At 39.4% G+C, this 14,012-nt stretch overlaps 1 protein-coding gene across 2 annotated transcripts; it reads right to left on the bottom strand.

The window, feature by feature from the left end:
* Nucleotides 1-763: 763 nt before the first annotated feature.
* On the bottom strand, nucleotides 764-13,957 carry LAMP2 (lysosomal associated membrane protein 2). 2 transcript variants are annotated; one of them, XM_039717250.1, is made up of 9 exons: nucleotides 13,541-13,957; nucleotides 13,197-13,315; nucleotides 12,529-12,742; nucleotides 11,759-11,920; nucleotides 10,883-11,097; nucleotides 10,250-10,369; nucleotides 9,898-9,976; nucleotides 8,956-9,123; nucleotides 764-3,138 (listed from the first exon to the last, which is right to left on the bottom strand). In XM_039717250.1, exons 2-9 carry the CDS (start codon nucleotides 13,239-13,241, stop codon nucleotides 2,996-2,998), a joined length of 1,146 nt encoding a protein of 381 aa, XP_039573184.1. In that variant the 5' UTR covers nucleotides 13,242-13,315; nucleotides 13,541-13,957; the 3' UTR covers nucleotides 764-2,995. The 2 variants fall into 2 exon arrangements, with proteins under 2 accessions (XP_039573184.1, XP_039573185.1); XM_039717251.1 differs by lacking the exon at nucleotides 764-3,138 and adding an exon at nucleotides 4,957-7,761 and having other exon boundaries at nucleotides 13,541-13,950.
* Nucleotides 13,958-14,012: the final 55 nt, after the last annotated feature.

Below are 14,012 nucleotides of genomic sequence, written 5' to 3'. Positions count from 1 at the left end.
AAGAGATGCAGTTTGTGCTGCCAGTTAGGGACTGAATTTCCAAGCAGCATGTTAACAACCTCCTGGAATTCTGAGCACTTGATAAACTTTCCCAGGCCAGAGTTCAGTACAATACAACTCACTCTTCACCAAGCATCACCATCTGGCAAAAAGGATTTATTAAGAGCTATGAAATACCTGAACCAGAGGTAGTTTAGGAACTAATTCTGTTCAGTTGTCATTGTCCAGATAGCACTGATAGAACCAGGGCAACATATTCATTGTGCCTGCACAAATTATCTGCAAGGGCATCTTCTAACCAACAGAAACTGGCTTCTGCCAAGGAGGATGTTGCTGGGGGAGTGGCTCTTCTTTTGACATCAGAAGTAAGTTAAACCCACAAGCATTTCTCTGTCTGCCAATTGCTTTAGCTCTTTTAAAGCATTTGTATTTGTGGGGTCTTGAAAGGAAACCAAAATCATTGTGTCTCATGCTATCAAACTAACAGCCTTCACACTAGCAACAAGATAAAACTTTATTTAATATCTATTCCCTATCTCTCTGTTGGAAGGATTCTGATGGAAGAGGAGGTCCTTTAGCAGATGCTGGACCCATGCTTTGACCAAATCAACACAAAAATCAACAGATTTGGATGCAAATGTGTGAATAGCTTAGAAGCGAAAGCTTCTGTTTCCCCACAAACATCCAGATCCAAGCACACTGACCATCCCTCTAGAGAGGCTCTCAGAAATGGTATTCATGTCTACTTACACTGAAACAAAGCTTTATAAATATGATAATTAACTTTATTTTCCATACACATATTCTGCTGTCAGCATATTTGTACAGTCATTTTAAGATCTGGAAAATTGTACACACCACTCTTCATGCTGCAACAACCTTAAAGTGCTGGATCAATTTTTGACTTCTGTTGAAGCTCAAAATAATACTTTCTATGTATTTACAATATATATATATGTATGTGTTTGCATCTAGGAACTGACCACATTTCACTAAGATAGCCTAGCAAAAGTGATATTAAATACTTCAGTCTGCAATCTCAGCATGAAAACATAGCTGTGATCCATCTGCTGGCAGCAGAGAAGCACCACACTGACAAGTGCGTGTACTCATAAAATGCCACCTGAAATAATTCCATTTAACACTGGCAGGGAAATCAAGTATTGCAAGAGCAAAGGTACAATACAAGAGACCAAGACAACCAAACCTAAAGCACACAGTCCAACTCAGCAGCATTGAATTACATTCCTAAAAAAAAAAAAAAAAGACAACTTGCTCCAAGAGCTCATTTGTATTATGGAATAATTTTTGTCAGAATCAGGTAGAGTGTATCTTTGGTCACTGTGAGGACAAGGATAATTGAATGTACAGGTATTTCTCAACCATCAAAACTAAGTCTTTGGAAAACTCCCTTCCCTGAATACACAGCTATTGTGAGTTACTTAAACATCAGTGTTGACTGTCACCTTTGTATATGTGAATTACTGAAGGTGCTTCCCCCACAACATGGGTACAGGGTCAATGCACAAAAGGATTAAATATTGAAGCAGCTTTAGTAAACATTTGTGCAGAGGGCAAAACTTTGTGTGCCCTCAGGATTTACTGACTGCAAAAGGCTTTTGCCAAGATGGACCAAAAAGGTTTGGAAAGAGGCTTCTTTCATTCCATCAACATGAACCTGATGGGAATGAAGTGGAACACAACCACCAATGGCTAAATTTGATTTTGATACAGTTTAGATATGGAACATGGAATTGCAAAGGTATGGCACTAATAACAAAGAAAGCATCTTCAAACAGGTAAGATGCTCTTATTCCTTTGCAAGTCACTTTCTTCACTATACATATATTCATTTATGCTTTATGATCAGCATTCCTCATGCTAGAAATTTTGTAGTCTTACTCAGACAGTGATAATGAGATTAAAAGCAGATTAATTCTATCAAACCTGAAAGGTTTTATATCTCCACTTGCTTTCAGAGATCACAGCTTTCCAGTGATGCCCTGTTAACCTATACAAGCTGTCCAAAGGAACTGCAGGAATCTCTGAGCAACCTGTGTTCTCAGTCAGTCTGAGTGCTCTCAAAACACTTTTGGTCCTCACATGGACCAACGCTGTGCAGTTTCTTTTATGTTCAGAATCAAAGCTCAGAGAAACTGCAGCCAGTGAAATTCCAGCCACCCACCCTCATTTCACAATTGAACTCAGAACAAAATGAAAATGCCGTTCAACAAAATAGCACAGGAGACATTTCCTCCAGCAGACTGTTGCTTTTTCTGAGTAACTGAAGTTCTCCAGACCTGAACCTTTATCTTGGCAAATTAGACACCAGGGTAGTGCAAAGCTATTCAACCTACATTAGCAGTCAGCTTCTCCATATGATGTTAAACAAATTAATTCACCAGAAGAATCAGATGTTCTTCTCATATTATGTCAGGGTATTAGTGAGATCAGGTACTACTTTCACATTCAGAAGGAAAGGAAATTCAGGCTGATTCACAAGAACAGCCATATGCCAAGCTCCCAACAGAAATCTGTTGAGAGCTGGGTATTCATTTTCCCACTGCATGTACAGTCCCTTTTGACACAGCATTCACACTTTTAATTATAGTTTTAGCTTAGCATTAACCAAGACAAGCCGTAGGCATCTAGAAATTTTCTTGTACAAAAAGATTGAACGACAGAAAGTTTTGTAGATGTCTTATTTACTAAAAATAATCACATTTCCCACAGGGACACACCAACTCTGCTCAATTCTCTGGTCCTCAGAACACTTACTTTCTCCAAAATCATACAGTAGCTTCTGCAACTCATCTTCAGACTCATGGCACATTATTCTGTCATGAAGTAATTGTTATTCTCCATGAAGTGATTTGAACTTTTTAAAATAAAGAAACCTTGAATTAATTTCTCTCTTTTTTTTTTTAAGGAGCAGGCCAGGAAGTCTGGGAAAGGGAAAAAACAGGGAAAGTGGGCAACAGATGGAATTAAGAGATTATACAGACTGATAGCCAGTACGACTTTTTCTTCTTCCAATGATGTAAGATATAAAGACAAGAATGATAAGGAATCCAAGCGCCACGCCCACTGCGATGGGAATAAGAAAGTTCAGGTCAGAATCAGCAATGCATTCTTCAGCTGCAGAAAGAGGAAAAACAAAAAAAAAAAAGCAAGGGAGAACTAATTAGTAAGGGAAATCAAGCATTAGAAACCAAAGAAAGCAAGGAGCAAATAGGCATTTTTGAGAAATTACATTGTATTAGAAACAATAATACATGTAAAGTAAAATCAGTCTTGAGTAAAGAATTGATGGAAATATTGATTTCTTTAAACACATCTACTCCACACATCCTTTATACTGGTAATGTACTTCTTCTGATTTGTACATTTCAGTTGTACATTTAATTTCAGCGTCCTCTAGCAAGCAGAGGAGAGATCAGAAATGTGAGGACAAACCAGCAGTCTGAGCACGCATTAGCTGATCACACCTCAGAGTTAGCAGCAATAAAGCAACAAAAACCCCACAGTGGGGTAGCACTGCCTTGCCCAGGGGTCTTCCCAACCCTCGAGTCACCAGCACTCCTCTGGGTCCAGACATGAAGGCGTAAGGGACAGCCCAAGTAACCAAGCAGACACTTACTGAGAACTGCAAGAGACAGCCAAGACAAACGTGCCTCCAGGCATGGCGTGGAAAACACTGAAAGACTGTTGGGGTGGGTAACTTTATTTCCCGTGAAAAAGGGTTATTAGTTTCAGCTGAGAACTACACAGACCTCACTGAAATCCACATCGGCGTGGAAAACAGAAGAGACATCTGTAACACTAGAGCGGTTTTTAACATACAGCCTGTAAAACGTGAGGAGCTCCTTGCTGGTGAAAAACTCATCAATGATTAGCAAACCACGCTGGGAGCCGGTTTCAGCCTCGGGGGCAGGGCTGGGCTTGGCAGCTTGCAAGGGGAGCAGAGCTCCACCTGCCTGTGCCAGGGGAGGAGCGGCAGGCAGGAGGCCGTGCCTGGCTCCCCAGCACTGAACCGTGCCCAGCTCAGATGTGTTTTGTAAAGCAGCACTCCTGGCAAAACCATTGTGTTTGAGTTTTTAATTAGGACAGAGCATTGCACACAGTCGACACTTCCTCAAAAGTTGAATGCTGTTTTTCACCGAATCAGCATTAATGATAGGAAATGCAATTGTCTTGCTTTAGCTTATGACAGTCCAAAACACTCTTGCCATGGCCCCTCCCTGTAATATACACAGCCTTTGACTCAGAGCAAGGAGAACAACACGTGGAGGCTCAAGAGCTGAAAATACTGAACTCAGATTCTCTGAAGGCACCTACTGCCAAGTAGAGCACCACTTGGAAAGGAAAAAAAAAGCCAAGAGGAAAGGAACTATGCGCCTTATACAGCTATTTCAAAATATTCTGAGAAAATATTTAAACATCTTGGAGAGACATACATTTGATAGTTAGTCATCTTGTTCACTAACTACTAACACAGACAATTTGCTAGATGCTGGGTACTGGGTCACTAAACACTAACACTAAATATGAATGGATTTGCTAAGGATGAAGGTGCCCAGCAGGCAGTGACAGAAGTTCCCTCTCTTCTTCAAAGGAAGGAGCTGGCTGCAGCATCCATCACACTGTGGCACCCTTACAGGCAATTCCCAGGGTGACAAAGGGGTCAAGGTTTCATACCAGGAACACTCCATCCTTGCTGGCACACATCTATCCAGGTATGGCTACTGTACAGTGGTTAGAAGCTTCAGAGGTGTCTTCAAGTGCAGAATTGGCAACTACAGCCCAACACACAGCAGGGCCAGCAGGAACAGCTTTTTCAACTGATGTGGCTGAATGCATCTCCATTCAAAAGAGTGAGAAATTTTTGGCCCAAAATTTTTTTAGCCCCAGTATAAAAGGTGCCTTCCCTTTTAATTCCAATCATGAGAGTCAATCAACAGCCCCAAAGTTTGTGTTTTATTAACATATGCTAAGGAAGAGAGAACACTGTGGTAAATAAAAAAAAAAAATTTAAAAACCAGCCAAACAAAAAACCAAAACAAGGAACAAATGAACAAACAAAAAGTCCCTTCCAAAACCCAAATCCCATCATTCACTGGCTAGAAATGCTTCTTTTGAGGACTATTAGCATGACATCTTTAACCTAAAATATCAGAAACCTTGACATTAGAATACAGTATTCAGTAAATTGTGTATAAGGTACTAAACCAACCACACTCTATAACAGGTTATACACAGTAATATTCCACATCCACAGGTGTTAAATAAATTCACAATTTAACTGCTGTTTCCACAGACCAGAACAAAACCAGCTATGTAACAGAATCTCAGATACAGACTGATTAGAGTTCACCTTACTCATTGAGTTTATTTTCTTTAAAAAAAGACAATACAAGACTCTGTTTTCAAATCAGTTAAAAAAATGTGAACAAGTTTCCTTAAGAAATAGAACAATCTTTATTTTTTAGAGCACAGGTTAAACAGATTGACAGTTCCCTATGGAGCAATACATACAGGAAAACTAGTGGTTTTATAACAACAGGAAGTCAGGTGAAACTGATGTTTTTTGAACCAGTTACCTGCACATCAGTCTAGGAGTACTTAAAACTCTGAGCCAATATACTTACAGGTTTTTGCAATGGTATTTCTAGTGTTGATTTTAGGAAGCAGTTTGCACAAATCTTCTATTTTATCACTTAGAAACTGTGTACAGTTCAAAAATTTGCAAGGTCAGAAGAAGAGTGTGATGATTACTCCTTAACAGAGATGCATGTTTAACTGGTGCCACTGAACATCACTCACAAAAAAAAAGCTAAAAAATCTATAAGAACTTCTGCATTTGAGGATATATTGAAGTCATTAGATCCATTTTTAAAAATTAAAATGGTAAGTCTTGAAGCTTGTTTCATGATTAAATTTATAGCAGTTCCCCACTTTCATTAAAATGCTTTTCAGTAACTGATGCAAAATTCAAGCTGTAGACTACAAGCTATAGTAAGCATTATCCACCCATACATGCTTCCTTGGCTAGTGTCAAGAGTAAACTGTCTTTACAAAAAAAAAAAACCAAAAAACCAAACCATTACTGAAAGAAGTGTATTTTATGATTTGTATACAAACATGCCACAGACATCTCTACAACCCTAGAGAACACTAAGAAAACACTAGAGCAGCTTTGATGCAGGCTAAACTCATTCTAAATGGGGAGACAATGTTATGTTCATTAAATAACTAGCTTAGGCAGCTCATGTTATGACATATGCAAAAAAGCCACAATTATCTAAAAGTCTAAAAGACTTCTTTTTTTTTTTCCATGCAGTAAGAATTGCACGAGGAGCCCAGAGAAAAGTTGTGCATTAAAGGTTAGTCTCTACTGAGCTGCAGTTAAAGAACAGTCCAGTTGCACTGCACTTTTTTAACCTATTATTTTCATACAGCAAGGAAAAACAGGTGGTGTGGGTCCATCTCAGACTTGTTTGGCTTTTGCATTCTAAACATTAATAAATGCTGCACTGCAAACAACCCAACACAAACGTTCAACATTCAGAGTGCCAATGGCGGGCAGTTACAATGTGAACTTTGACTGGCAGAGAACCATTCAAGGTGAAGATTGAAAAACAGCTCAAGCTGCAACAACAGATACTGGCTCATTAAATGAAAGCATCTTTAAACAAGGTCATTCAAAGCAACAAGACAGACCAGTTCTGTGCAGAGTATGGTATGAAGTTAAGTGCACTTTAAAGTTCTGGAATATTTAGAGAGGTTATTCCCTTTAAACTGATGCCAGCAAAAAAAAGCTTGCATTAATTTAGCAGAAGTCTGCCTTAGGTGAGTATTTTAGACTATTGCCAAGGTATAATAAAGAATTCAGTGCCTAACAGGTTTTTTTTTATTGAAAGGATCTGGAAACAGCACTGAAGTCTTCCCATATATTCACCATTTGGCAAATTACCCATTTTGTTTGTATAGCCATGGTATAGGAATGATTCCTGAAATTACACCAAGGCAGGAGTAAATTACTGAACCCCTAACAAAGGCAAGTAAGTTACTGCTGCCACTTCCAGAGATCGCTTATCACCAGCCTGAAGTTCAATCCTATGGAAAAGGAAGTTGCTATTGGGCATTAGACAATCCTTGTTAAATACTATACAAGTCAACAGAGTGACTAATGCTGCCAGCTTAACCCACAATTACAACAACAACTAAGGAACGCAGAGGAGAGAAGCAAGTACAAATTCTATGCTATTCTGGGAGATGCCCAATGCACATCAGTTCAGAACGTGTTATTGTTTCAGGCTAGTATTTGTAAAAAGCAGATATAAATCCTAAATGCTTTAGGACTTTTGCAAGATAAAATCCTTAGCCTAGCAATTCATCCAGGATTTGACATCTTCAAAACAGCTATGAAACCCACATCGTCTTCTTAGGGCAGGAAAACAAAGTGTAATTCTGCTTCATCTGAGATAAACATTCTCCCTTTGTTTCTCAACTCCAATTAGCTGTGGCTAGTAATTATTCCTAGGTTTTGGGTCTTTTTTGGACTTCAGAACTTGCACTTGCTTTGTTTAGAGTGAAGTCATAACAGGAATCACACTTAGATTCACAAAGTTTGATATCCAGCATAGCTTTTTCTTCTGCCAATTATGTAAGCAACCACTATAATGGCAATCAAGACAGCAAGTGCAGCACCAACTACAATTGGGATTAGAATGCTGTCATCATCCAGCGAACACTCCTGGGCTGTAGGTGAGAAAAAGGTTGCAATAAGGAATAAATAAAGACAAAATACTTGCCAAGTGTGGTATAAAAATCTGTTTTCCTTAATACGAAGGTGTTAAAAAATCAAATATTATTTAAACTACGAGAGAAAGAACTGCAGAGGTCTCATCAATACATTTAGCATATTTAAGCATTTTAATTAATTTAAGCATTGGTATAGCACGTTAAGGGTGTACAAGATTTCCTGTGCACAAGATCTGTACTAGGCAAGGGAGCAGCTACTCTTCTACATTCACAAACCAGGCTTATCTATGTCATACTTAAGGCAAGTCTGGTTGGTACTTTCACTCATTAAGGATAAAAAGTGACCTAGATTTGGTATCAATAATCTATTCAGAACAAAGACATGCTACACAGATGAAATAACTGTAATTAGAAGAAAGCTAGGTGCAACTTTAACTACGGAGTGAAATGAGTCCCTAACTCTTTAGAAAGACTAAACTGTTTATCCTACACACACCTGGAGTTATCTTACTTCTGTCTAAAAAAAGAACTTTTCAATCTGTGTGTCTACAGAACAGTCTAGTCCAGTAAGACTGTGCTGCAAGTATCAGCATTAAGCACAAAGACCAGTTTGCACTAAATATTAAGAGGTAATTTAAGACCTTTCAGTTTTCTCCAGACAAGATCAAGATAATGCAGCAAACAAACATTTCAGAATATCTTTTGTTCTGGATATTCAAGACTGCCTCTAAAGGAAGCTCTGACAGTTCATTCTTCCCCAACACTCCTATTTCTCAGACTGACAGATAAAAAGAAACAAAACACCTAACAGTACTCCCAAAGTCCATTTCTGCAAAGGTTCTGTCCAATTTTCTTACATATCTGAGCTACAAATGCTGTAAGTCAAGATGCTGTCAAGTAACTTTAACCTATTCTGCACAGCAACACCTAAGTGCCCCTTCAGTGTCTCTAGTTCATTCAAGTTTTGTGAAGAAGAACCACACACTTAGCAGACATTTTTTAAATGAGAATAAAGCTTTGATTGAACTCAAGTGTCACTCTCAGAAATTCTCTTCATTCCAGGTATATCTAAACATATTTTAAAAAACTGGAACAAGAGCTTCTGAGATAAAGTACTTGTACCTAATATTGGTGCTTTGTAGCAAGTGAGAATTTTGGAAGCATCACTAAAAACAAAAATGTAACTCTTACCTGTAGCAAACTTATTTGCCTCCACAAGGAATGGCTGAATCCATAGATTAAAAGTATGTACTTGAACATTTTCATTAATCTGAAGGGTTTGCTCTTTTCGGCACATGTAAGAGCTACCAAGGAAAGCATCCCACTTGCTTAAGTTGTTGTTATCTGCACTTGAAATGACTAAACAAAGAAGAAAAAAAAAGAGAATTTGCATGTTCACTTAAAATTTAAGACAATTGCTAATACAGTAAGACTGAGTAGCTGAGTCTAGAGGGGACAACACTTCAACACTGACTAGTCTGAAAAACCAAGTAGTGCAAAGTGGGATCGATCAGCTTAACCAGAAATCAGAAACTGAAGTTATTTACTTTGCAGTAACCTCTCTTTCACATGTACATGAGATCAGGCTTTCATTATACCTCTGCTTGTCTCAGTGCTGCAGAGTTGTAAGTGTTTTAGCTTTAATGCTCTTTAATTGCTGTAGCTATGACAAGCAATTAAAAAAAAAAAAGAGAAAACATATGTTGGGAAAAAAGTATACTTCAATTTCTGAAGGACTGGCCTTTTTTTAGTGAACATTAAGTACAAGTGGTTGGAGGATACAGCAGCATCTTCAAAGAAAGAAGACTAAAGCTGCTTTAGGAAAAAAAGCTTCAAAGTTGGCACAATTCGATTTCATGCCACAAAAGATTACATTACTGAAAAGAGTCATAAAGAAGCCCTCTTAATTTACAGTGACTCCATTAGCAGAAGTTTCAGGAATTGCAGAGCAGTCCCACACTGTTGTGTAAAGTAACTCTTACAGCCATTTCTGCATTTTTGTTCATACCAACTTCTAGACATAGAGTAGGAGCTAACAGTAAGCATGAACAACACCAAAAAAAAAGCCAGAAGTATTTGATGCAGACATTGAATATAATATTACCCTTGTTTAAGGCAGATACTGTTTCTTACCAGAACCATTCAGATGGTTGAGCAGAGTAACATTCACCTCCCTCAGATAAAATTTTTGTACGCTTGCACTTGTATTTTTCTGTTCAAGAAGCAAGAATCAAGTGTCAGTGTGCAATTCTGCATTTGTAACTTTAAGAACACATGCTTTACAAAAGCCAACACATTTACCAGTCTTACATTTTCTACAGCTTTAACCCAGTTCTCCATTTGTCATGAGGCACTCAGCTGGCCAGTTCCACTTCCCATATGGGAACAGCCTACCACCAGCAAGCAACAGGAGGATTTTACTGTAAGTGATCACCATGCATGCTGTTAAATGATAAATTAGTTTAAAATAAAAGAAGTTACTTACAACAGCAAATGTGAAACCAATCAGTGTGCTATTTCCATCATTCAATTTCAGAGTGGCTGTTGTGTTACCACAGGCACCATCTGCGACAGTTGTCTTTGGATTGATGTTGATCAGAAGAGGCTGAAATACAGACAAAGCACATCAAAGACATTCAGCTGCCTTTGGAATACATTGTCTCACTCAGGAACAGTCTTGGGTTAGAAGAGCTTGTCATAAATATGACAGCAGGAAGAGCTGAGCTTGGCTGCTACGGAACCAAGGCTGTTTGAGTTAAATTTACACACTGGCAGTACTGACAAACAAATAAATTCCTTGAGAAGTGTTACTTTGTTCCCTAACACAACAGGCTACCCTCTGAGGGGAAAGTCAATATCTGCAGGGAACAACAGCCATAACAGCTAAGAAAGTTCCAGACTTTTAATAATGTCAGAAGTATTCTCAATAAAAAATTCCGTTGAAGGTTTTTGAAGACATGTATTTTGCAACAAAACCATTCTGATGTCAGAGAGGTGCTACATACAATACTTAGAAGCAGTTCTGGACAGCCAGCAGTGTACAAAGCAACACTCTGCATTCAGATTTCACACCAAATAACTACAGCAACTTTTACTCTTCAAAAGAAAAAAGAAGCACCTTGTCTTGGGAAACATTCAGTTGCAGCCCCACAGTTGCCAGGAAACATGTTTTATTTCCACTTTTAAGAGAATAATTTCCTGTGTCTGGATTCTCCACAGGTTTGGGAGGAGTTGGAGCAGGAGACGAAGTAGTGATAGGTGCACTAGTTACATTGGCAATAGTAGGTGGAACAGTAGGTGCAGAAGTAGGTGTATCAGCAGGACATCTAGTCTCTGAAAAGACATTTTATTTTAATCACCATTTCATTACTGAAATTTTATTGAAGTCTTATTACTCAGACAAAGTACAGTTGCCACTTAGAAATCCTTTAACACTCGGCTTTAAATCCACACGCAGTACCACTTGCCCCTGACACGCGGAAGCAAAACACACAAAGACAGTTAAGTTGTTTTAAAAGTCTCACGTGTATTTGCTGTCAAGCAAGCAAGTGACCCCATTAGGCTACATGCAGCAGGATGCTGTGCTCGTCTCTTTCCTGAGCTATGAGATGAGGCAACGTGCTCTGGACTCCTCAAATGCAACAGCAGAGGCCTCCACTGCAACTGGAAGGCAGTCAGCTAAAACCCCTCAAACTCAAATGATTTACTCAGCAACAGTAGTTCTGAAGTGCTTATTTTTAATACCCCAATTACTGGAATATACACTTGAGAAGAATCCCACCTTGGCATGCAAACAATCAACAGTACAGCACACTAATAAATCTGTTCTCCTAAGCTATTTTTCCAGGAACAAGGAAAGAAATACTAGAAGATATTTACATGGATATTATTAAATACAACACATCTTAGAATTGGTGGATTTTTTATTACGGGACTTTGCTCCCTGCACTAAGGTGCAATACAAAAAAGCTCTTTCACAAACTGAAATACTCACCTTTTTTACTGACTGTGCCATTCTGAACAAAAGCCTGCACAGTAACATTCCAGAAAATCTGTGTTATATTTTCTGCTTCAATAAAAAAGGAATTATGACACACGAAGACAGTATTCAGTTGAACTGGACCTGCAGGATCCTTCATAAGAACAGTAACTGGTCCTACAAATAAGCACAAATGTTTTAATGCCTTATGAACTACAAGAACTTAGAGGCAGTGTTACATTTTATGTAATTTCGTAAGACAAAGACTAAGCGATAATTAAGTTTAACAATCTTAAGCTCTCTTGAATGCTCTCCCTGTATGTCCTGACCTGGAGTGCTAGGTAATGCAGGAGTAACCAAGCTTACAGAACTAGACAAGCCATTAGAAAGCCTTTTACTCCATTTTTTAAGGGGAAAACAATTCTATTATTAGTAGGCATTAGTACACAGACAGCCTAACACTGTATTGCTTAGCAAGGTAGAAGGTCAAGCAGTGCCCACTAAAATGAACCTTCCATGTGCCTGCTGTCTACCTCACTGATCAAAGCTGTTTATCCTTCCCCTTCCCTTCCACTTACAGTCAGTGAAGCCATTTGGCCTGCACTGTTACCCAGCAGGCAGTACAAGGAGCAGCAGCTGGCAGCACGTGGTACAGAACTCACTGCATTCATTACTGACTCCTGCATTCCTCTTGACTCTGAAGAGGCCAAGCCAGGTCAGCTACACGAGGTCTGACACTTCTGGCTGAGATTGCTTTGCAAGTCAGATTCTGCACTGAATGTTACCTTTTCTTTTAGCATCAGGAAATACAGCTGTGTCATTGGTGTTGTAGGTCAGTGTGATGAAGTCTCCCTGGTAAGTTTCATTGTTTTTTGTGATGTTAATGCTCCAAGAATGACCTTCTCCAAACTGCACTGCCACAAGGGCAGCCTGTGTGTCATTGCCACAGACGCTTCCATTGTGTGTCACACTCGATGACAAATTCAGGGTTGTGGTTTTCTAGAAGAAAAGGGGAATTTAAAATGCATTCACATGCAGCTCTTCCCCATGACAACATTATAAACTTGCTGGAGTTAGCTGAAACCTTGCACAAGACAAGTGAGATTATTTTAGGTTATTCTGGAAATTTATAGTAAAGGCTCCTTGACACCTGCCTGAGAAAGGAGCTGTATCAGATTCAAGTACAAAAGTACAACTCTAACCTGGCTGTAAACCCTGATTATGTTGAGCTGCAATTACATTTACTGCTTGGGCTAAGAACATAACTACACTGATACTGGTTAGACCTGGTGAGTTTTGTGTACATTATTTAAGTAAGGAATATATAGGAATATTCTTCTTAACTGACCTGGTAAAAAAAAGTAAGAAATCAAACACCCTAGGTAAAAAGAGCTTAAGACTTTTATCCAGATCAAAATCCAGTTCTCAGCAAGAGTTACTCCCAAATACTTACATAATCACCATTGTTTGATTCATATGTTATCAAGAACCTCATCATCCAGTCTGCATACAGGCATGTTGCATTAGAGGAATCCTTTATATCTACTTCAACTGCATAGGACTGGAAAAAACCTGGAAGATATGATTATCAGCTATTAAGACATTGCTTTTTCTTAATTTTCTAGAACCACTTAAGAGGACAGCTCATCACAAAGCAGTAAATTATGTCAGGACCATATTCAATTTACCAGACAGTGAAAGACTAGCTAGACTTCTAAAAAGTATCAAAAATAGGAAGCACACCATGAAACTGTCAAAGCTGGCAAAAACTGAGAGAATGTTTTATAGTGTGTCTACCTGACAAACTAATAATCACAAAGTGCTGACTGCCCAACACTGGACACTTTCAAGCTCTGGCTGTACAGCGTGCTGGGCCATCTTGTCTAGACCGTGTCTTTGCCAAGAAAGGCTGGACCAGCTGATCCTTGAGGTCCCTTCTAACCTGGAAGCACCGGCTTTCTGGCGACACAGTGGATAAACCAAAGGGCATGAACACAGCACTTGAACAATGCGCTGCCTGTAGACCGGGGTCTATTATTTAGGTGTTGTATCAATGATTACGACTCCAGTCGACCCCAGAGACGGGACCGGCACGCCTCCACTGCTTCCACGACTCCCAGCTCGCAAAACCCGGGCGTTAAATTAACTCTGCGTTTAAAGAGAACTTTCCCCAGCTGTGGTATTGCCGCCGCGGTGACTCCCAGCCCGGCCGCCGCCGTGCCCGCGGCCCCTCGCCGAGCAGCGCCGGCGGAACGGCCTGGGCGGGCCC

Source organism: Passer montanus, unplaced genomic scaffold (genome assembly GCF_014805655.1).
Source record: "Passer montanus isolate IOZ18808 unplaced genomic scaffold, ASM1480565v1 scaffold38, whole genome shotgun sequence".
In the NCBI taxonomy this organism is placed as follows: domain Eukaryota; kingdom Metazoa; phylum Chordata; class Aves; order Passeriformes; family Passeridae; genus Passer; species Passer montanus.
The sequence above is the reverse complement of the archived record's forward strand: the minus strand, read 5'-3'. Positions and strand labels throughout refer to the sequence as shown.